This window comes from Ursus maritimus, unplaced genomic scaffold, assembly GCF_017311325.1.
Source record: "Ursus maritimus isolate PB19 unplaced genomic scaffold, ASM1731132v1 scaffold_18, whole genome shotgun sequence".
NCBI lineage: Eukaryota > Metazoa > Chordata > Mammalia > Carnivora > Ursidae > Ursus > Ursus maritimus.
Genome location: NW_024424230.1, coordinates 57,726,772 through 57,750,517, shown reverse-complemented (window position 1 = coordinate 57,750,517; position 23,746 = coordinate 57,726,772). Strand labels below are relative to the sequence as shown.

At 40.4% G+C, this 23,746-nt stretch overlaps 1 protein-coding gene across 1 annotated transcript in view; it reads left to right on the top strand.

The window, feature by feature from the left end:
• The window catches only part of PIEZO2 (piezo type mechanosensitive ion channel component 2), a 441,880-nt gene that overhangs the window by 311,838 nt on the left and 106,296 nt on the right, over positions 1-23,746 (top strand). The window contains exons 8-13 of the mRNA XM_040632733.1: positions 7,033-7,195; positions 10,068-10,187; positions 12,977-13,015; positions 13,965-14,103; positions 17,003-17,151; positions 20,644-20,874. Coding sequence (XP_040488667.1) covers positions 7,033-7,195; positions 10,068-10,187; positions 12,977-13,015; positions 13,965-14,103; positions 17,003-17,151; positions 20,644-20,874 — 841 coding nt within the window. The remainder of the gene's footprint in view (positions 1-7,032; positions 7,196-10,067; positions 10,188-12,976; positions 13,016-13,964; positions 14,104-17,002; positions 17,152-20,643; positions 20,875-23,746) is intronic.

Below are 23,746 nucleotides of genomic sequence, written 5' to 3'. Positions count from 1 at the left end.
AGATTATAACCTGAATGTACCGTCAAGAAACTATTCTCCATTTATTTCTCATTAACATCACCATATCCAAATATTAGCTATTTATAGTGCTGTTCAAAACACAGATACATCATTCCAGCTTGACCTTTCTGGATCTATATTTTTATACAAGGAAGAAATTAATACCTGTCTGATTTGAAAATAAATTTACTGGCGTAGTGCTTGCAATCCAAAAGTATTTTACATCAGATATTTGCAAACCCCATATCAACAATTCCAAGTTGAACTGGCAGAAAAATTATTTCCAAGTTTTCTGTCATTTCTAATTCTCACAATATGTCTTCAAGATACATATTGACTAGCCTCGTTTTCTAAGGGAGGAAATTGAAGCTCGGAAAAGTTAAATGTCGTAATGCAAGGCCACACAGCTGATAATTCAGGCAGGATTGGAATCCATATCTAGATTCCTGTTCTTTTCATTGAGCCTTATAGCCTCTGATTATTTTTAAGTTTATTTTGAGTTCATGCTAAGGCCATTTAACTCAAGGGATTAATTTTAAAATCCAAAATATGATAGAATATGTACCACCTGAATCTTCATCACTTTTTTTGAACCTTTAATAATAAACCCACATGTTGTTACCCTTAGACTTATGATCATCAGGGTAGGGAAAAAGCGGGCAGAGATGGAAGAAAAAAGAAAAGTTGGTTATTTTTAAGTGGTTGGTGATTTCCCCCCAAGTTACTTGCACAGACTTCTTCAGGGTACCCATATTTGCGTAAAAGATCAGGTCCCCAAGGACCTTTTCTGGGCAATGGCAGTTAGGGCTAGCTTTATACCTTCAAACACAGTTCGTCCCAAAGGCTCTATGCTTCCCTGTGAACAATGATTTGCTTACAGAAAGGAGGCTTCACCTTTCCCTCTTTGAAGTCTATTTGCTATTTGTTCCTGGGTACTCACCTGACTCAGGTGAGTGTGTATAACAGTCAGTGAAAATGACTGCTGATTCATTTGGCTTCTTGTGTTTCATGAATCTCCAGAATAATCACCATGGGGAGCACTGGGACCCTTGCAGTCTGCCACTAAACCCCTCTCCAGGGAAAATGGTCTCAGAATAGAAATAGCAAAGCAAGCACCCTGGAAGTCTGGCAGTGGGAAAATCTCTCTCTTCTGCCCTCTTTCCCTTTCTATTTTTTTCCCTCCATTCAGTCCCCCATTTATTTCGATTAAAGGATGTAAGGTTAAAATGAGAAGATTGTTAAAAGATAGTTTCTCTAGACAATTATTGCCCCAAAGCAATCATTTTACTCTAGTTGGAAAGACTATATTCCCTGGTTTCATAAGAGAATTTAAAACCTGCCCAGACTTCTATCAACCTAACTGCATACTCATCCATTCTAGTTAGCCAATGCTTATTTAACTGAAGAATATGCCTCCTGGTATCATGAGAGGCCTGGATCATAAAGAGCTCTGAGATCTGGAAAAGAAAAAGCTAAATGAAAAACATGATGTCCGACCTCACATGCACTGGGATGGTTACTATCAAACAGGAGAACATAAGAAGTGTTGGGAACGATGTGGGGAAATTGGAGCCCTTCTGCTCTGTTGGTGGGGATGTAAAAGGCTGCACCCATGATAGAAAACAGTGTGGAGGCTCCTCACAAAATTAAAAATAGAATGACCCTATGACCCAACAATCCTATTTCTGTCCTAAAGAATTGAAATCAAGGACTTGAAGAGATAGTTGTACACTTGTGGTCATGGCAACATTATTTACAATGATTTAAAGGTGAAAGTGTTCATCTACAGAGAAATGGGTAAACGAAATGTGGTCCATACATACAATGGAATATTATTCAACCTTAAAAAGGAAGGAAATTCTGACTCAGGCTACAACATAGATGACCCTTGAGAACATGATGCTCAGTGGAATAAGCCAGATGCAAAAGGGCAAATACTACGTGATTCCATTTGTGTGAGTGCCTAGGTAGTCAAGTCCACAGAAGCAGAAAGTAGAATGGCAGGTGCCACAAGCTGAGGGAAGGGGGCAATAGGGAGTTATTGTTTAATGGGTACAGAGTTTCAGTTTTGCATGATGAAATAGTTCTAGAGATCGGTTGCAGAGCACAATGACTATAGTTAATACCACTGCCCTGTACACTTAAACATTTAAGACGATAAATTATGTGACGTGTATTTTACCACAATTAAGACTTTTAAAAATGTGGTGTTATTTTCAGTATTACATAGTTTTTTGCAAGTGGCTAGGTTTCTGTATTACTAGCAACCAAGCAGATGTGGTCAGAATGAACCTGAAAACAGGTGGAGGTTTTATAAATCTGCCAACATGTGCAAATTGAAGCAAATACACTGCCAGTTCATATTCACCGTATGTTGTCAGATAGTATGAGTGCTCTGGAGGAAGAGAAAAAAGTGCAAAGCAAGTGTCCCCTGGCAGGTGGAGAGGCATCTACAGTGAGCCCACAGAACCCCCAACAGAGCTGAGAGTCAGCTGTCCATTTGGGCCTGCAGGGGAAGAAGAAGCAAATCCTGTGATCAGAGATACTTCTTGTAGCTGTGATGTCCTCTTCTATCAAAAGGTGTGGGATGAATTTTTACACGTAATAATCTGAGTAAAGTGCAGTTTTGGGGTCTTGAAGGAATGATCCAGGCTGCTCCATAGTTTGCTCTTATTGGATATTTGAATCTCTTATTGCTTCTTAATTATCAACCTCTTGAGTTTAAAAAGTTACTTCTTGACTATATACTTTCATTTATTGGTCCATCCAAAAGATAAAGTTCAAAATTCTTATTGGCAGCCTGTAGAAGACAAAAATAATTATGTTACCTATGATCCAAGATAGAATTTAGATAAAAGTGTTCTTGCAATACCTTTGTTATGCTCTTATTCTGTGTTCTTATTTCCCAGACCAAGGGCACTATAATTTTGCATGGTGTGGCCTAGGCCACAGCAATATTTCTCTAAAAATTCTAGAATTCTCCTGTGAACTATAGTTCCTTCCCATCCTTCTTTCTTTTTCTTTTTCAAAAGCAGGAACTTTGCTATCCCTTAGTCTCTACTCTTACTATAACCACGGTCACCTACTATAACTTCATGATATAACTTAGTCCTGGTACTTTTAATTCATTTTCATAAGCTTCAACTTTAAACTTGCTGTATTCTAGGTGCTTCCATCAAAGCAAGATGACAAAACCCATATCCTTTTTTGAAGGAATTAGAATCAAGCTGGGCAGAGAGATAAGCACATAAACTGATAGCCAATTACAAACTATGACTACAAATCCCGTCATTGTGGATGTGCAGGCAGGACAGATTTATTCTAGTTAGAAATCATACATTTCCCAGAGATAGTTCCCTAGCTCCTAAGATGTAAGCCTTGATGATGTCCAGGAAATCCCACAAAAAAAAAAAAAAGTAAGAAAAAGGAAAAAGAAACCTAAATGAAGAGAGTTGGAAATTGCTTTTAGAGTATCAGTTTACATTAACTACGGAGACCATCTGGACCAAAAGAAACAATGAAGAATTAATGCTTTCAGCAACAACCACCATCATAAATGAGCATGAGGGTTCAGGTGATGGGCTATGGTGGTAATATAATTATGCATTCCTCGGCTGCTGGTATCCTGGGGACCCCTGCAGTAACTTCTGCAGTTGGGGTGGGGCTGGAGTGGTCCTGAGAGATATCTGAGAGTCTGTGAGCCCTGCCTGGCCTGCTGCCTTGGATTTGCATTGCCAAGGAGTGGACAAAGCTTCCCTGGCACACATACCCCAATAGTTCATTTGGCAACCCCCGAAAAGTCACAGCAACCTGGAAATAACTCTGGTAAAGCAAAAAGTAGCAAGACCAAAGGGACTAAGACTTAATGGTAAACCCTAAATAGTCCAGTGTAGCTTGAGTTCATGGTGTCTGGGAGAAAGGAAAGGAGACCTGGCTGCTGAAGGTCTGGGGGATACGTTGCTGGGACTTGGAGTTATTCTCCAGAATAGGAAGTAGGAAGCGGAAGGTGCCGTGCTGAACCTGAGTTTTCTGAAGGTGACTCTGGCAATGGTCACACCATAGAGGGGAGAGAACCTGGAGACCGCCCTTTGTGTTATAATAGTCCAGGAAGAGAAGCTGAGGACCTGTTTTGTGGACAGGGATGTTGGGAATGAAATAAACAGCAGAGCAAGACAGGTCAGATACCAAAGCAGGAGCGTGTGACCCAAGGGTCTGATATGTTTCTACTGGGAACTGACCATCACACAGGGAGCCGTCTCCAGCCATCCTCTGAAAAATAGAAGAGTTTGTGAGATCTTAAGCACTTTGCATAAGATCTTCTGGAAAATGCCCCTTTCTTTGTTCACCTGTTTACGCCCCCTCCCTACCCTCAATTCTATTAAGTTTTATAAGGAACTGGATTTTCAGAGACCACGAGCCACCGACTAAATGCACCCCTGTCTGTTATTGAAGAACTAGCCTGGGGTCCAAGGATATTCCAAATGCATAGAAGAGAGAAGCTTTATCTTTCCGCTTCTAAATAAGTAATAAACAGGAATTCATAACTCCATAGCTGTGTCACCATACTTCCCAGGCAAAGAGATAGTTCTATGGAGAGATATAAGATAGCCATTTTTCAGTTTTAATGACCAATGAACAATATAGGTATTTTTATTCAATCAATGTGAACTAGGACCACTGTAAATACACTAGCGGTTAAGTGGGAATCATCAAGATGGAAGGAAGCTTATAAATATCCAATGATGCACCAGTAACAAAAATAGAGGATTGTTCTCACTGTGCCCAGTTTCTCTTCCCAGCCCAACCCCACAGCCCGGCAACATCTCACAGGACTTCTCTTTTCTCTCATTTACTCATCCACCCTTTTTTGACTATCCTGACATGTAACATTCTTCCTCCTGACTACCCTTCCCAGACAGAAACACCCCCAGACAGAAGGGGTTCGGTAGCATCCTGCTGTCCTCAAACGAGCCTGTCCCATCACTGTGGTGAGATTGAGAGTGAGTTCCTGGAGGCCAGGTCCGATCATTTCACTTTTCTTTGTATTGTCAATATTAAGAAGCAATAATGAATTATGGAAGGTTCACAAGAAAACACTGAGTAAGTTAAATAATAGTTGGGTGTTGCACAGCATCCTAGAATTTTAGTGCCAGAAACTATGTGAAACTTTAAGTACAAACTTCCCATCTTATATAAAAATTTTTTTCTGTAGTATCCAGCCTATTTAAAAAAAGAGAAAAGAAAAGAGAACTCTTAGGTCTTACAATATTTACATAGTTCTGTCAGAAGAAGTTCCTTAAAGGGTACAACAATCCATCATTCTATAGCTTCTTACCCGTGTTTGTTAGTCCAAACTCAGAGCACAAAACATGAGACTAATCCTCAGTATTCTTACAGAAGTGTGAAAAATCAGTTTGGAATAAGCTATGATATCAACAGTCAGTTGTGGAGTGTCAATGTGGACTTTTAGGAGGCATGTGGGTCAGTTTACAGACAGCTGCAGAAATTACTACTGACTTTCTGACAGGGCAACACAGGTATTTGTAAACCGATGATTGATGCAGTCATTGCTAGCACATGCACCGGGTGTGGGACAAGAAGAGGAAAGACTTGGGGTCTGAGACTTGCTGCCTGACTAACCCAGAGACTTTCAGCTAATGTTTGATTCTAAATCTCAAAACTTTCAGTTCCGCACACTGTATACAGGAAATTGACATTTTAATCTAGGACTGCAAAACAATTTTCGGAGCATTCCACCTAAGAGGGACATAATTCTTTTTGTTAGCAGGAAACACTTTTTTGTAATGCTAATTACAAAATATTTGGCTAGACTTAGAAGAAAAGACCTGTAAAGAGAAAGTTCTAATATAACATATTTTTCTGATAAAATTGAAGAAAGTTTAGTTTCTGTTTAGCTTACTTTAAAATCTATGTTGAGCAATTCACCAATATGGCACTTGCCTTGTGACAGAAAACAGTAAGAACGCTGAGAGGTTTTACAAGTGAGGAACTTGTAGTCCTTGAATATCTTATAACTGAATGAAGAACGTAACATAAGAATTAAAGGAAGTTCTCATCTAAGAGATACAAATGATAGAAAGATATGAGACTCACTTAACATAAAAGTTTTATTCACTTAGTAAAATCCTTTCTTAGAAAAAGGTCATATGAAATGAATTTCTAAATGAATCATATTTATACAATTTCCCATTATAGAATCAGATACCTTCTGATTATATAGTAGAAATAACATAAAAAGTAAATCAATTCAAAATTTAACAAGCCTCATAAAGTTATATTTCAAAATAAATGATTAGTTATATAGCTTTAAAATGATCAAATTGCCCCATAAATGAAATTTGACAGAAATACATCTTCCAGAAACTGTAGTATATAATGTCTGGTTTCTATGGCTGAATCATAGAACTGTGTCCAATTTCAATATTTGCCCAATAATAGCAGCATTTGTTGGATAGCTAATGCTAACTCCTGCCAAAACAAAATAGGTGCTCATTTAGCTGAACTTCATAACATGTTGCCACATATTTGGCGTTTCAGTAATGCAGGGACTTAATAGGGCTGATTGGCAGTTAAAATGTAAATTTCTAGTAGGTGTTCAAGGAGTTAGATTCATTAGATTAATGGTATTAGCATTACATCTTATTAGATTGGATAGTATTAGATAGATTTTTGAACCAGTGTAAAGATCAGCTGGCTACTGTTGGCATCAATTTTACACACATGCACACACACCAGCACACATATATATGATTTAAGGATGTATATTTTATATTATATGTATATTATATGTATATTATATGTATATATTATATGTATATGTACATATGTTATTTAAAGATGTAGTTGTATATACAGAAGAATAATGAAATATCTAGAACAGGATGGATTAGCCTAGGGCTAGCGCGTAAGTGTATTAAAAACAAGATGTTTTTACTCTATGTTAGGGACATATAGTTCATTGCATCTTCCTACTAATTCCTAGGTTAAAAACCTTCCTTTGTTTTTAAACAGGTTGTTTGGTATCAAATCAGTCATTCGCACGGACTGCTCCAGCACCTGGAAGGTCGTAGCAAACCCAGACCTGTCGTGGTACCACCATGCCAACCCCATCGTCCTGCTGGTGATGTATTACACGCTGGCAACACTTATCCGCATCTGGCTACAGGAGCCCCTGGTAGGGATCAGAAGGTTCTGGTGATCTCATGGGCAAAGTAACCTGGAAACTCCAGGGGAAATGGTTCATTCCTATGAACTGCTGACTAATCAGGGCTATATTCCAAAACAACTATAGTGTTCTGGTTCTAATATTTTATTTCTGTGAAGAGCATGGTGTGAAAACAGATGCTGTTAGACCAAAGCCTGGTTTCCCTTCGATATATCACCATGTGTTGGCAGGAATGGTCAATGGTGAGGAGAACGGAAGACATTTTTATTGAGCACGTACTGAGTACCAGGCCATAGGCGAGGCTGTTCCTATATATTATCTCATTACATGCACTACATAACTCTGAAGAATAGGTATTGTACCCATCCTAGAGATGAGGAAAATGAGGTTAGAGAGGTAAATTCGTCTGAGCGGTAGAAATCAGCTTCAAACCCAAGTTTGACAACAAAGCTAGGGCTTCAGGGACTACCCAGCCTGTTACCATGGTGACAGGAGTTTCAGAAACTTCTCAGACCTCTAACATCTGAGGATGGAATAGGGACACCCCAATTCTCAATGGTGCCTGGAGCCTCCTGAGTACCCCACTGTGAGGCGTGGGGACTAGGGGGTTTCCTCTCGGCTTGACAGAGAACTGGTTTATTCCCATGGGGGTTTTAACACGGTACATGGAACTTTTAAGGGCAGGGCCAGAGAGCCTGGGTAGCTTCTCTCTTTTCCCTTTTGGTGAGAGAAAACGCCAGCCACTTTCATTTCTTCCCCTAATTGACTCTAAGAAACTCAGCCCTAAGGTAGCTTCGTCACACGAGGGAGGAAAGTAGTGTAGGCGAGGGTTGTCACAGCTCTCATCCACCACCTGCCAGGGGAGCGTCCACACCTGAGAAGCCATTCCTAATGAGCATGGCTGCATGAAGTCACTCGTCCTCTCCTATCACTTCTAGATTAGGGCCTTTTCTGTGTTCACACCCGCAAGACTGTTGCGCACACATTCACTCATGCAGCCTCACAGGCAGACAGCAAATATTTATTGAAAGTCAACTATCTCAGACGCTGAGCTGGGGGCCAGGGATAGAGCATTGCCCATAGGCAAGGGCCTCACTCAGAGGAACTGGACATTCTGCAAGAGAAAAAGCCATCCAAAACAAGTAAATGGGATCTGAGTCAGATAGCACAATGGAACCAGGGGAGATGCATGTCCTCATCCCTCCCCAGAAGTGCTCCCTGCAGAAATGGGGCTCTGTCCTGTCCTCCCTCCCATGTGACATCTCCTCCCCACTGGGCAGACAGGCCCGGGTGATGAGGGCCACAGAGGCAGTTTTGTTCACAGGATTCTCAATATGGCATCTTTCTGTGGGCCCACTGATGGCAGCTGCATGTAACAAAATGCTTTATGGGGTCATAAGAAATCCCAATCATTTTGTGTTATATTTTTCTCCAACTCGCTCCCAAAATTTGTGTGTGCCCATAAAATGCTTTAAAGTGAAGTCATTGTGTTCACTTCCTCCATAAACACACAGAAGGTAAGGGATGTGCACATATGTGCAAATAAAAGTGTATCCCAAAGAAATTAAAATATATTATGGGAATGGCTTCTGAACAATGTCTTACAAGGGATGGAAATTGCTTTAAGCCATCCAAGTTAATAAGAGTTCCAGGTGTTCTTCACTTGCTCTGTGAGAGCTCAGGCAGCCCCACAGAATGCCAAGGACTTGTGTACCCCTGTCGCCATGCTGCCATATGGGTGAAGGCTGGGTTACAGCCCCTCAGGCCCACGAGACATTCGGCTTCCTCAGCCTCGGGCCCTCTGGGGACAAAAGAAAGGAGAGTTAACAGCAGTCTTACAGACTGCAATGTCTAGAGGGGCGTGTGGAGAACAGGGCCTAATTCATACCAGCGTCAACATTTCAGGTGGCCAATATTTTAAATGGGCTGGGACACAGCACTTTCTCATTGAGGCAATGATGGAAGACAGGTGGCTGATTATATCATAGTTCCAGATGACCTGGCACATTTCATAAAAAATGCCAGCCAGCAAATGTGGGTTCAGAGGTGAAAGTCTATAATGCATGTTTGAGAAAGAGAGAGAGAGAAAGAGAGAGAGAGAGAGAAAAGCAAGTGTCGAGCGTTAACTATTATATGGGCTCCCACCTGGCAAGCATGAACTCCCACCCAGGGCATTTGGGTACTCCCCATGGGTGCTCTACCCTGGCACACTGGAACCCAGAAATTGGGCACCAAGACTCTTAAGTTCCCTTCCTGCACTCCAGTATCAGTGGTGTTTAATGCCTTTTTTTGTTGTTGGAGCACCTTTTTTTTGGGAAACCATGCAAAAGCACCCAAGGACATTCTGCCCCTATTCTCTCTCTTTTTCTTTGTATCTCTTCTAGACCAATTGTCTAATTTAGGCCAGTGTCCCGTAAGGCAAGGTGATGGTTTTGTGCATTACATATGTTCTTCCTTACTGTTGTGTGTAAGCTCTAGATGATTCTGTCCTTACTTAATTTCTTCTTAATTAAAGATTGCCTGTGGCTGGGTTACACAGTCCACTGAGCACTTTTTCGGAAGTTCTTCCTTTAAGAGCCATTTGCGTAGTATAGTTTGGAATACACAGTGGGAAGCTGTGAGTATTTCACATGAGAGCATATCTCTGTAATTATAGGGATTAGCAGGGGTCAGGATGTAATATTGATGTGCTGAGCACTTACAGGGTAGCACTGGTGTCATTCTTAAAGTGTCTTGATGAAATCCCATATATCATATACATTAATTAAAAAAATTGATCATTATCAAGGCACAGATGAAAAACTTTCTCTTGGTCACTCAGGCCACTGAGGGAACTGCTCTTGGAAGCAGAGCTGGTCCTGTGGGTTATTCTGTGTCTCAGGTGCAGGATGACAGGACCAAGGAAGAGGACAGAGCCTTGGCTTGTAGCCCCATCCAAATAACAGCTGAGAGGAGGCGGAGCCTGTGGTATGCCACCCATTACCCAACTGACGAGAGAAAAGTAAGCCACAAGAAAGCAATTTCCATTTCCTAATTTATTTTGCTTCTTTTGTGTTATATTGCTGAATATGAATCATGTATCATATGCAAACTCGATTGCTCATAGTTTATAGAAATAGTCTTATTTTGATGTCTCAGTTACAGAGAGCTGTATTCAGAGAGGGGAACCGACTGCTTCTGAAGGAAATATATGGTTCCACCATACCCTGTGAGAACACCGTTTTATATTTCAGTGCTTTCTGTGCAGTCTCTTAGTCCTCAAAAGAAAGATTTAATTAAAAATATATTTGTGTTTAGAACAAACAAAAATAACAAAGCAACTGTTAGCACGGGGCAGGGAAAGTCTCAGTGTAAAATATGTTGCAGAAAATAATTTCACTTCATTGGATACCCAGCTGCAATAATAACTCAAGTAACCACTTAGAGAAGAACAAAACAGTCTATATGAATATGATTAAGCATCTCTTACTACTCTGAGGCAACAGTATGGATTGACAAGGAAAAGTGAGTCACAATGGGTAATTAATGTAACCCTTTGAGCATTTATTGACCATGTTGGACTCAACTCAGTGCTATATTGACTCATTAAAAATGCCCATTGGCAATGTTGTAATAAATACAAAGCATTTGCTTGGTGGTATGTTAGACACTTGAGGAGTAGATTCTCTGATTTATTTGGTGGCAGGTGAGTTTCTCTAAGGCACGTGGCCTTACTCTAAGCATGGCTGCCATGTGCTGAGAGAGAGTAAAACAATGAATGAGCTGGCTTAGGTGGTAGATGGCCTTGCGGGCACATGTGGTGCCCTAAAATGTCTGAGGATTTCTAGGGGCCTTTCTCTCTCATCACGCCCTGTGTCAGATTATACAGCTTCTTTTACTAAATGACAGACAGCCATCGAGGATAGCTCAGGAATTTTTCAAATGGAGGTCTGTGGACCTCTGGGGATTCCTGAGACCCTCACAGTGATCCACAAGCTCAAACTCTTTTTAAAATAATATTTAAAATAGGTGCCTTCTTTCACTGTGCTGACATGTGTTCTGCTGATACAAAAGCACAAAGCAAACCCAGGCGGTGGCAGGAATCCCCACAGCCCTGCCCTTCATGGCCATGCAATCAGAGAAAACAAAGCAGCCAGGCCAGTTCACTTAAGAATATCCTTGATGGGCCAAAACTAGTTATCCGTTTTCTTAAATCTCCACTTTGGAGTTCACCGTCTTTTTAATATCCTGTGTGGCAAAATGGGAAGTCTCGCAGAGTACCACGTGTGAAAGTGTGATGACGTCTTGCTGAAAAGCACTTGGCCAGGTGTAGGAAGTGTGAGCTGAACTAAGTGTAGCCCACCGCACACCATAGCCCCTGGAAAGAGCCACTAGTGGACAGATTCTGGGTATTCAGAGATGGGTATTTGGCAGAGAATTCCTGGCAAGTAAATGAAGTGAGCCCATCATTTCAAGGCAAATAACTGACAGCATTTGTTGCCAATGGTAAAATTTGAACTTTTGAGCGAAAATTAGAATATTAGAAAACTTGTATCCACTATTCAGAGCTTGAAAACTTCCCCATACTTGAGGGCCTCCCTGATGAGATCAGTGGTGAGATTGTATTAACAAATGTGCTTTTTAAATCTTGTGTAATGAAATATGTCAGTATTTGGTAGACTGTGTAACTCATTGAGGCAAATCACCAACACATGATACAGCAGTGGATTTTAATGTAACCAAGTGTGAAACTTTCACTGATACAATCTCAGATCCCACTAGCTGCTGATCTTCAGGTTACTATCACTCACTGAGTTTGGTGTAGTATCAAAACAAAACAAAACAAAACAAAAAACTGTCCACAATTATCTGGCTAGCCAATTGAAATACTTTCATTTTCAAATACAAAGCTTGGTGAAGCCAGATTTTCTTCATATATTTCAGCCAGAATAACATAATACAACAGATTAAATGCACAAACAGATAGGAGAATCTAGCTGTCTTCTTTTAAGCCAGGTATTAAAAAGATATGCAAAAGCTTAAAATAATACTACTTTTTTCACTGTTTGTTTTTTAAATATAGCTATTTGAATAAAGTGATTTATGTGAACATTTAAGTTTTGAGGAAAATTTAATGGAACTAATAAATATTTTTAAGGCCTCAATTTTAATTTCTAGTATAGTAGATATTGATAGACAGGACCTACTAAAACTCTTTGGGACTCTCAGTGTTTTTTATGATTATAAATGAGTCCTGATCCAAAAAAGTTGGAGAACCATTAGCAGAAAAAGTACTTATTATTTGTGGGGGGGTCCAAAACACCTGGCTAATATAGTTTAAAAGCATAGTCATGTAATATTTAGTTTGTCGTAGACAATATGTAAATCTTAAAATAATCTCAACCTGCATTATAAATCAATTTTTCTTTAGTATGAAACTTCTGTTTCTTAAAAAGTAAATATTTTCAAAATTCTGCAGAGGTCTCAAGTGTTCTGGGAGTATTAAATGAGGCAGCTTATTCTATTAAAACAAAACAGTTAAAAAATATGATCAACTTTTGTAGTCATGTGGCTTATGACTGGTTAGTTCCTGTCACAATTAAAAGTTAACATCAGAAGCTGGAAAACAGTTATAATAACATCCAGTTCAATTATTTGTCCCTTTATATTTTGCATGGCAATTTTAACATACTAGCACCTAGCTAGTTGAATGAATGGGTATGTGCATAGTAAAACGTTACAGATATATATAAACTTTGCAGTGCTTTTTGCTTACAAATTAACATTGCTGTCCTGCGTTGCTTTTTGCAGCTTTTATCCATGACCCAAGATGACTACAAACCATCTGATGTTAGTATATTCTTAGAATTATCATCTATGCTTGTGTAAGTGGTGTGGAAGTGATACAAATGGAATTAGCTCCTTTCAGTATATTTTAATGATCTATAAAATTTCCCTAAGTTTTTGAATATTTTTCTTGTAGAAATTATATAGGTTTATTGCTGTTATAACAATAATTCATATAATATGAGCTCGACTATAGTCATCCAGAATGTATTTAAACTTTTAAAAGCCACATTGGAGGGTTTTTAAAAGCATTTTGCTCTGCAGATAGCCCTATTACATAATTTGAATAGGAGGTCTTGCATGTTCATGGACACACACACACACACACACACACACACACACATATTTATATTATAAAGCCAAAGAGAAAGGGAAAAAAACAAGAAATTGTACTTGGTGTACGAAGTGTTTCATCACAGAAATTGCAAGCTGGCAGCATCAGCAAAGATCCCCGAGGGGGTGCCAGCTAACCTGAGACTGTGTTAGTCTAGTCATCTGCAGAGCTGCACTGGCTTGTGGGCAGGGTGAGGAGGGGCCAAGGCAGGGGTGCTCTGGCTGGGGCCTGGGAAAGGTTGAGAGTTCCAATAGCTGGAGGGAGGGCTGGGAGGAGAGTTCATAAGAACAGAGGCTGGAGAGGAGATCAACCAGATCAGGAATCCTCAGGCAGCCTTTTCCAGGGTTTACACTTGGTACTGAGAACAGAGGGTGCCTTGCATGGTGTTTAGCAGAAGCACGAGAAGATCAGTGGGACCACTCTGGAAAATAGATGTGAACAGAGGAATGTACACAATTCGTTTTGCTAAAGTGGGTGATTGGCGGCCTTGTTCAGCTCGCAGTCAGCTCTTCACTGTAGAGCTCTGCCTAGCTAGCATAAGGCAAGGAGGCAGTGTGTCCACACTGAAAACCGGAGCCGCTGTCACAGGTGTGCCTTTGCCCCGCGCTCCCCTGCCAGGGCCTGCTGGTGACCGTGAACGGCAATCCTGTAGACTACCACACCATCCACCCCAGTCTGCCCATAGAGAACGGCCCTGCCAAAGCCGACCTGTACTCCACCCCGCAGTACCGGTGGGAGCCCTCCGAAGACTCCTCAGGTAAGGAGCCCTCTCTGCTGCTTTGCCTCCTCTCAGGCATCCACCCGGCGTCTCTTTGTGTCCCATCGTTTATTGTGTGGGTTCTATTTTTCTAACCAAGGTGTTGTCTTCCATGGTCAGTATCATGAAGCTCATTTCCTTCAGTTCTGTATTTTGCCCCAGCATATTGCAATGGGTAGTTTATCCTTCTATACAAAATAAATGGTATAATTGGGGCAAATTTTGAAAAATAAAAGGTAAAAAAATATTTTAAACATGGCAACTTATTTATGCTGCTAAATCTATGTGTATATGTGTGTTGTGTTCTTTCTAGAATTTGATATTGTAATTATGGCCAGTTTTTCTGGTTAATGGATGAATGTTTTCAGAAAGAGTTCTTCTTGTCTAGTAAAAAAAAAGGAGGGGAGGGAGGGTCAAAACTTGTACTAGGCCTTTTTTTGTCGTTTCTCTCAGTTTATTATGTTGAAGGGAAACAGGCGGTTACTAGAGATGACAAATTGGTGACTGTGACTTGGGTTGTGTTTTGTTTTGTTGGCCGCCGCAGTATTTTCTAAAGTGAAAGAAAGTAACCAACATTTTAAAAGTGCAGCTCTGACTGAGATATGGAAGTTTCTGGGATCCCTTGAACAATGTGAATATCTGGCAACACTAGTGCCCCTCATTCCTGCAAAGCAAATGTTGACTGAACCGCTGTTGTCACTGCCCTGACAGAGACCACGCCTGTCACCAATTCATAGAGCCAGAATTAACTAAGTTTACTATTGGGGGGGGGGGGAGACAGACTACATGCAGGTGTTTTCTTAAACATAGAGTTGTTACCCATGATCCTACCTTGAGTAAAGGGCCAGCAACTGAGCAACTATCCAGCCTTCATTATTGATACATTGAGCTTAATGTATTTTTTTCATAATTCTTTATGAAAATGAAAAACTACAATTGTGATGTTCTGTGTAATCAGCATGCCCTGCAGTTGCCCCTGACCTGGCATCCACTGAGCAGTACAAAGGTTTAGTCACACTCTGCAGCCTTCCTCAGTAAGGTCTGAGTTCAGGTCCCTAGGCCAGCAGCCCTGCCCATCCTCCCAGCCCCAGGTAACACCTGCCGGCTCCACGGAGCACCAGACTCCATGAGTTAATACCTGTTTCTGCTTCCGACATACATGTGTTTTTTGTAAGTTGGGCTTAAACCAAGGTTTTCACTTATCGAATAGCTCAAAGAAGTACCGTACTTTCTAAAATGTGCTCTTCAATGTTTTGCCATCAGAATCACAAAGGGTGGGCCCAAAAACCAGCATTTGCGACTTCTAGAGGTTGAAACACTCAGGTCACAGCCAGGTATCTTTTCTATTCTTTTCTCTTTATGACTTAACATAAAGAGAAATTAACAGAATTTGGCTGCTAACAGGGCAAACTCACACATTCTCACATCATAATTTGAACTTTCAAAGGTAAAACAAAAGCTGGAAAGTTATTTTTTAAATTTGAATCCATATATCCAGACAGCATTACAACCAGATGTATAGCACCAGGAACTGTAAAATGCATCAGACTCAGTTTTTTCCTCACTATCTCCAGCCTGTGGACTTCCCCTTATAGACCCCAGTCCCAGCATTGGAGGGGTGGGGGGCAGTGGGCTTCTGCACAAGCAAATACCACCACCTCACTTAGAGGGAGGCTCACTTCTGGAGGCTGCGCAAGGTGCTGTGCACGCTGGGTTTTTTGGTGGTTTATGTTTCCTCTTCATGGTGCATAGCCACTCCCTGATGTGACCTGCTCACATGTAGCCCATTTAATTCGAGCAGGAGGACAGAAAGGACATTTCACATAAGTGTGCCACTCATTACTTCATCTTTGAAATCAAATTAGTTTTCCTGACATGTGGGAGAGGGTCCTGAGGAGAAATCCTTCTCTCACCACTATGCCAGTATTGTCCCATTGCTGGTCCTCTTCTCCTCAGCCCTCCACACTTTCTCCTGCTTTTGATGTGATATTTCCGTCCTTAGTATGACTTTCCTGCTTCAGCATGACCTAAAAGGAAACTATGGGCTACTGAGCTCATGCAGACAAAGTCGTTGGTCAGTTGGTTGCTTGATTGGCTTTCTGCACCTTGACTATATCGTACTCCAGATACTGTTTGTGTTAGTTATCAATTACAGAATAACAAATTACTCCCAAACCCAGTGGCTTAAAACATTTGCTGTCACAGTTTCTGTGGTGCAGGGATTGGTTGTGACTAGGATGGGCTTCTCTGGCTCAAGGTCTCCATGAGGTTGTAGATAAGCCGCTGGCTCAGGCTGTGGTCTCATCTGAAGGCTCGCCTGAGGAGAATCTGCTTTCACACCCACCCACGTACTTATTGACTGGCCTTAAGGTCTTCCTGAGTGCTCACCAGAGACACCAGTTCCTTGCCACCTGGGCCTCTTCTCAGGGCAGTTTACAACGTGACAGCTGGCTTCTCTCAGAATGAGCAAGAAAATGAGAGAAAGTGCCCAAGGCAGAAGCCACAATCTCTTTAGACTTAATCTTGGAAGTCATATTTCATCCCTCCTATTTGTTAGCAGCTCATCAGAGGTCCCACCCACACTCAAGGGGAGAGAACTACACAAAGGCATGAACATCAGGAGGTAGGGAGAATTGAGAAACATCTTAGAGGCTACCTTCCACACTCTCTTAAATGGAAATTTTCTTTCTGGGATTTCTGAGTGCAGGATTCCATTACACTGACCAGGCAGCACTTACTGAATCTGTTTGAATTCTGAGGGCTTTGTTAGTTGGAAATAATCTCTGAAGTCTTAAATAAAAGTCTCTGCTAAAACCATGTATGTGCTGTAGTGCTGGGGACATTTATCCAGAATTTATGTATTAGCATTAAGTTATATATAAATTATTTCTCTATCTAGAAAAGAAAGAAGAAGATGAGGATGAGAAGGAGGAATTTGAGGAGGAAAGGAGCCGTGAGGAGAAACGAAGTGTTAAAGTTCATGCCATGGTCTCTGTGTTCCAGTTTATTATGAAACAAAGTTACATCTGTGCCCTTATTGCCATGATGGTATGTATGAAAGGGGACTGCCAGCATGCTCAACGAATGCCCCACCATCCTCTTGTGGCTGGCACAAATATCTAATCTTCCTAATGTCTTTGCTGTGAATGGTTGGTTATGTTTATTTCTCCTCGGCTCTTCATACTACAGATTTCAAAATCGTGCTGTGATCTATTTAACCTCCTTTTAAATATTAATACGTTTCTCTCAAATTAGCCTGTCAAATGAGACTGTTCCCTATTTTGCCAGTTTAAAAAGATCTATTGGTGGTGCACCTAGGTGGCTCAGTTGGCTAAGCATCCAACTCTTGATTTCAGCTCAGGTCGTGATCTCAAGGTTGTGAGATCGAGCCCTGTGTCAGGCTCTGCACTGAGTGTGGAGCCTGCTTAAGACTCTCTCTCTCCCTCTGCCCTCCTCCTACTCTCTCTCTCCCTCTCTAAAATAATAATAATAATAATAATAATTTTTTTTAAAAAAATAAAGGATCTATTGCATAGTTTTTCTGTGTGGTATTGAAGGTGTCCAAGATTAACATAGACTGCTTTTATTTCCTTCAGACAGTGAGGGTTACATTCACATCTTACCCTAAATTTGAGTGAGACTTTACTCCACTTTAGCTGCAATAAATTTTTACCGGTATGATCATCAAGCAACTAGAGTTCGCAAGAGCTTTTCTGATTGTGAGCGCTCAGTTGATGCATGTTTATACTCACTTCTAGGTATGTCTTCCATCTCCAGCATCACAACTTCAAAAAAAATAGTCCTTTGGCCTGGAGATAGAAGATAAAAGAAAGTCTAATTTGTAACCTTCCTAAAAATAAGCTTGTTTTGGAAAACACTTATCTAACACAAAACTCTTCCATATTGGGGCACCCGAGTGTCTCAATTGGTTGGGCATCTGCCTTTGGCTCAGGTCATAGTCCTGGTGTCCTGGGATCGAGCCCCGCATTGGGCTCCCTGCTCAGCGGGGAGCCTTCTTCTCCCACTCTCTCTGCTGTTTCCCTCCATTGTGCTCTCTGGCTCTCTCTGTCTAATAAATAAATAAAATCCTTTAAAAAAAATGAATAACTCTTCCATATGTTGTGGTCAATTGTGAGATCCCATGACCACTTTGATGATAAAAAATGAAAATATTCTATACCCCTATGGTGAAAATACCTAAACAATATTTCTCCAGGCACTCCCTCAAGATTTCCAAATGCACCTGCATGTTTAGTCAACTTCAGCTTCTAGTAAGGACAACTGCACATCTGAGAGAGGGCTAGCAAAGAGAAAGCTCTTTGGAATTAAAGATGGCTCACTTAGTAATTGGAAACTCTATTCTTTAAATAATATAATTCTGTGCTCTTGGTACTTTTTGACCTTTTTGATCTTTTGATATATGAACCTCTAATTTAAACTGTAACAAAATTCTAATTTTAAAATATCAAATATAAATGCAATTTACAATTCTGATTCTAAACTCAAAAGAGTATATATACACTTTTCTTCTCTCTTCCTAAAAATAAGCCAGTTAAGTTTGCTCTTTTTTTTTTCCAAGATTTTATTTATTTGAGAGAGAGTGTGCACAAGTGTGGGGGGGAAGCAGAGGGAGAAGGAGAAGCAGACTCCCCACTGATCAGGGAACCTGATGCAGGGGGACCCTGAGATCATGACCCAAGCTGAAGGCAGATGCTTGACCAACTGAGCCACTCAGGTGCCCCTAGTTTGGTCTTCTTTGTAAAGAAATAGAGCTTTTAAAAAAAATTTGGAATACACATTTTGCTACTTAGTAGAAAAAAATCTATTGTAAAAACAACATAACAGAGCAGATCCTTCATTAAAGATGTGCCCTTGTCTGGTGCCATTTTCATTGTTCAAACGGAGCCATAATATTAATATTTCTAAGAGTGCCTGCCTTCCATGGAAGCACCCCACTGCAGCAGATTTTTAATCACAGACAGAAGGGGCAGTCCAGAGGAGCCAAGTCTGTTAGAATGATACATATTTATTCAAGACTACGAAGTACGAATTTACTACACTATCAGACAATCTGGAAACTGAACATAATGCAGAAGCATCCCAACTAACACGACTGAAAGGCATAGGTGACTTAGACACTAAAAAGGAAAGAGGTTTAAAAAAATCCTCATAACTTGTTTTTCTTCCTCTATCACCCTCACCTTCCCAAGAATAGTGTGCTGGGTGGTGAGGGGGAAAAATCTGTTAGAATGATAATATCTCTGAAGATTATTCTCCTGGGTGATGTGCAAAAACTGGCAGTCACACCTCCATTTCATACTGGGATAAATGTGTTAAATACACTACTTAATCCAAATGCAAAAGCTTTAAATGTTACCTAACTTTTGATAAATGATATTTCCAAGAAATTGTATTTTCATGAAAATAATTCAGCCTTGCTAATAGTTATCAGTCACTAATCTAATTTTAATAAAAGCAATTTTAATTTCCAGTTTATGTTTATCATATGTTTCAACCAAAAATTTTAAATAACTCACCACTTAAAAAGTAAGTTAGCTGCCCTTCAGGACAAATTTGCAAATTGCTGAGGGGAAATATTTGTTCCATGCTGACTTCATTTATCTTAATATTTATCTATTTTCCAGAAGCGAAAGAGAATTGTAAATCATTTTAGACTTTACAACTAACTCTTGGTAATTCATGATATTCAGGAATACAATTGATTTCAATTAGCATCAAACATATCTAGAAAATGCTTTTAAACGTCTTTTTACAAAGATTTAGTATCAAAGATCACGGTAAGAAAGGATGGATTTCGGGAAGTTAGTAATAGTCTTGAGCCTGATTTATGTATTGTTCCGGTAGCTGCCCTTTGAGATACATTTCTGATTCTTTGCAAGTTTCATGTGAATAGAAGGAGATATATCATTTGTCCAGAGTCGGATGGCTCTTCAGTCCTACCCCTTACAGAAACTGATTGTTTGGAATGAGCAGAAGCCAAAGACACAACTTCCTTGTGTAAATATTCTAATTTCTGCGGTGTACATCTTCTTGGATCATCCCAGAGTGATCTCTGAGGCCTGACTTGTGTGCTTACCCTAGTGATACCCACATTTCCATTTCAGAGCAGAGCTATGGCCACATTTACCTGGCACTCTTAAATAACTTAAATCACTCCGAAGCTAGTTTGGAAAAAGAAGGGATAAAGCACTTACAGTTGCTTCTAATACTGTAAAGTAGGGTGAAGATGAAGACTTTTATACCTAAAGGGAAAAAAATTTGGAAAGAAGACACCCGTGCCCTTGGCTCTGTTCCCTGCAGGAAGTTATAAAACAATGTTCTTCTCAGCAAGATCAGTCTTTTCTTCAGTTCATCCCTATGCCCCAGGCTGGGACGTCTCTCCGTGATTTCACCACTCTCTCTTCTCCCTGGACTGAATATTATTGACATTTTCCTTTTAGATAACTTCTGACTTAGCAGAGTGGGGGACTCTACGTTGTACTCATCGCCGTTGTGTTGTCTCTTCCCTTCTCCCTTGAGGCTTGGAGCATCACCTATCACAGCTGGTTGACTTTTGTGTTGTTGATTTGGTCATGCACGCTTTGGATGATTCGCAACAGAAGAAAATATGCCATGATCAGCTCTCCTTTCATGGTTGTCTATGGAAATCTGTTGCTGATACTACAGTATATATGGAGTTTTGAACTTCCTGAAATTAAAAAAGTCCCAGGATTTTTGGAAAAGAAAGAGCCAGGAGAACTTGCCTCAAAGGTAAGTGAATAGGAAAATAAGAAAACAAAACATTGAAACAAATCCACAATAATCATGATAAGCATATCCAAGCACAGACTTACTCACATGGGTTTCACATATTCAGTGCTTCACAAAAATGAATAGATTAAAAACTCTAAGGAATAATGTATATTGCTTAGCGGTCTCTATAATTTAAACTCGAATAAATATTACACTGTGCTTTTAGATTGTACTTAAAATAACAAGGCTTTCCACTGAAAGGAAAAATATAGTCTGTTATATTTTAATGTCAATTACAGTATAGTAGAAATAACATGGGGAAATAGGAAAATACAGTGTAAAATGTATCCAGGGGTTTGAGGGCTTTCTTTGATCTCCATTTTCAAAACAGGCTGAACACATTGCTGTTATAGATAATCACCGATTACTAGTAAAAACATTTTCCTTCAATTATGCCTTAAAAAATATTGTTAGCAGCAAAAATTAAGTATGGCACTTATTTTTTTTCCTTCTGCAGATTATATGATATACCTTCATTTGTAGTGACAAGGTCCATGATCTTTCAGTACTCATTATTTTCATGGTCCATTTTAATAGCTTTTACTTCAGAAGATTATATGTCCCAACCTTTCTGTTGTGTGGACAGCATGGCAGACTCTAAACACACATGCCTATTGGGTTGATGACATTGTGCTAAGACAGTGAAAGCAGTCCTGAGACAATACTCCATGAGCCTTGAACACCTTTCTCCTCTAGGCAGAGAATCACTCTCTGAAAGAGACATCAATTTACATCACATGAAACGCACCTTTCCTGAGAGCAAGCACCTTTCTTACAGGTTACCAGACACCCCGTATCCAAGGCAACCAGGCATGAATGGGGTGCTAGTAGATACCAAGGGTTAGTTCTCATAACAGACTTTTAGTGAAGGCTGTTGGGGTAAAGGAAAAACTCTTAACAGGTGAATAGTGATGACAGAAATTAGATCATAATCCCCTGAGTTCACAGACCATGGCAACTTTCTTCTTTTCTCTCTCAAACCGCACTCCATGCTGACAGTCCCACAGAATATTTTCACTGACAAGTCACCTTTGTCTCACACTCTTCCCTCTCCTTCTCTCCCTCCCTGACTTTCCCCTTAAACACACACCCAAAACTGGTAAGTTAGTCTTTACTTTTTAAGAGAAATTCAAAACCTCATCTTCTGACTATGCAAATCAGTTTCAGCCTGACTCGGAATATTGGTGGGACATCTGAAAATGTATGCCAGCTAACTGGTTGAACTACCTCCTGTCTAATCGAAAATGAGCAGCTCTGGGGCGCCTTGGTGGCTCAGTTGTTTAAGCATCTGCCTTTGGCTCAGGTCATGATCCCAGGGTCCTGAGATTGAGCGCCTGGTCAGGCTCCCTGCTCAGTGGGGAATCGCTTCTCTCTCTCCCTCCTCCCCTCCCCCTACTCGTGCTCTCACTCTCTCGCTCTCTCTCTAAAGTAAAATTAAATTAAATTAAATTAAATTAAATTAAATTAAATAACAGTTCTTGGGGTAGGGGGACATTTTTGGGAAAATAATTGTAAAAAAAACTCAGTGTAATTCTGGAGAAAATAGGGTCCGCACTTTTAATGTACCCAGGAGCTTAAAAAAATGCAAGGCTCTATTATAGATAACAACACAACCCAAGATCATAAAATCTCTATCATGGTGACATTTGTCAAAGTACATTATTAAACACACTGCCGAGTACTGAATGGGTCACTGTGATGGAAAATGAGAGAAGGAAAGAATATGTCTCTGGTCCTCAGAGGTCTGACTAATCTGGGGGAGCCAGACTCAGCTCCTAGGTAGCATCCTTTAGCTGCTAGAGTGTCTTCCCCACTCCATCAAACTACACCAACCATGCCTTCCAAACCGGGCTTGTAAATCACACCTTTTCCAGGAAGGGTGCCCCATTTGCTCCTGAGTATTCCTAAGCTCTTTAGACATGCATTAGAGAAACAGATTTATTTCCCAAATTGCAGCTATAGTTCAATTTTTTGTGACTCCCAGAAGTTTAATGCTAGGTTTTCAGAAGTGTAGGCACTCTGGTTCTTGATTTCCATAGGCCTTAAACATGTTGTCCCAGGCTTATTGGGACTGGTTGATGCTGAAGGCAAAGGAGAAGTGGATGTTTACGGATCGTCAAGTGGGCAGTTACTCAAAGTAAAATTGAGCCATTCATTGCCCTATTTATTTTTTTCATGTCTTTGGCTAATATTTATTCAAATCCTACTACAAACCACAATGAGATGCCACTTCACACTCACCAGGATGGCTAGAATCAAAAAGATAGACGAGGGGCACCTGAGTGGCTCAAGAGGTTAAGCATCTGCCTTAGGTTTAGGTCATGATCTCAGGGTCCTGGGATCGAGCCCTGCATCAGACTCCCTGCTCAGTGGGGCGTCTGCTTCTACTCCTCCCTCCCCTAACTCCTTCTGTCTCACTCACCCTCTCAAATAAATAAATAAAATCTTAAAAAAAAACAAGGCAAATGATAATAAGTATTAGTGAGGATATGGAGAAATTGGAACCCCATAGACTGCTGGGGGGCATGGAAAATGCTGCTTTGGAAAACGGTCTGTCAGTTCCTCCAAAGGTGAAACATAGAATTGCCATAAGACCCAGCAATTCCACTCCTAGGTATTATGCCCAAGAGAACTGAAAACCTATGTCCACACAAAAACCTGCACATGAATGCTCATAGTGGTGTTATTCATAATAGCCTCAAAAAAATGTAACACCCTAAATGCCCATCAACTGAGAAATGAAATGTGTCTGTCCGTACAATGGAATATCATCAATAATAAAAGAAGTGAGATGCTAGCACATGCTGCAGCAGGAATAAACCTTGAAAAT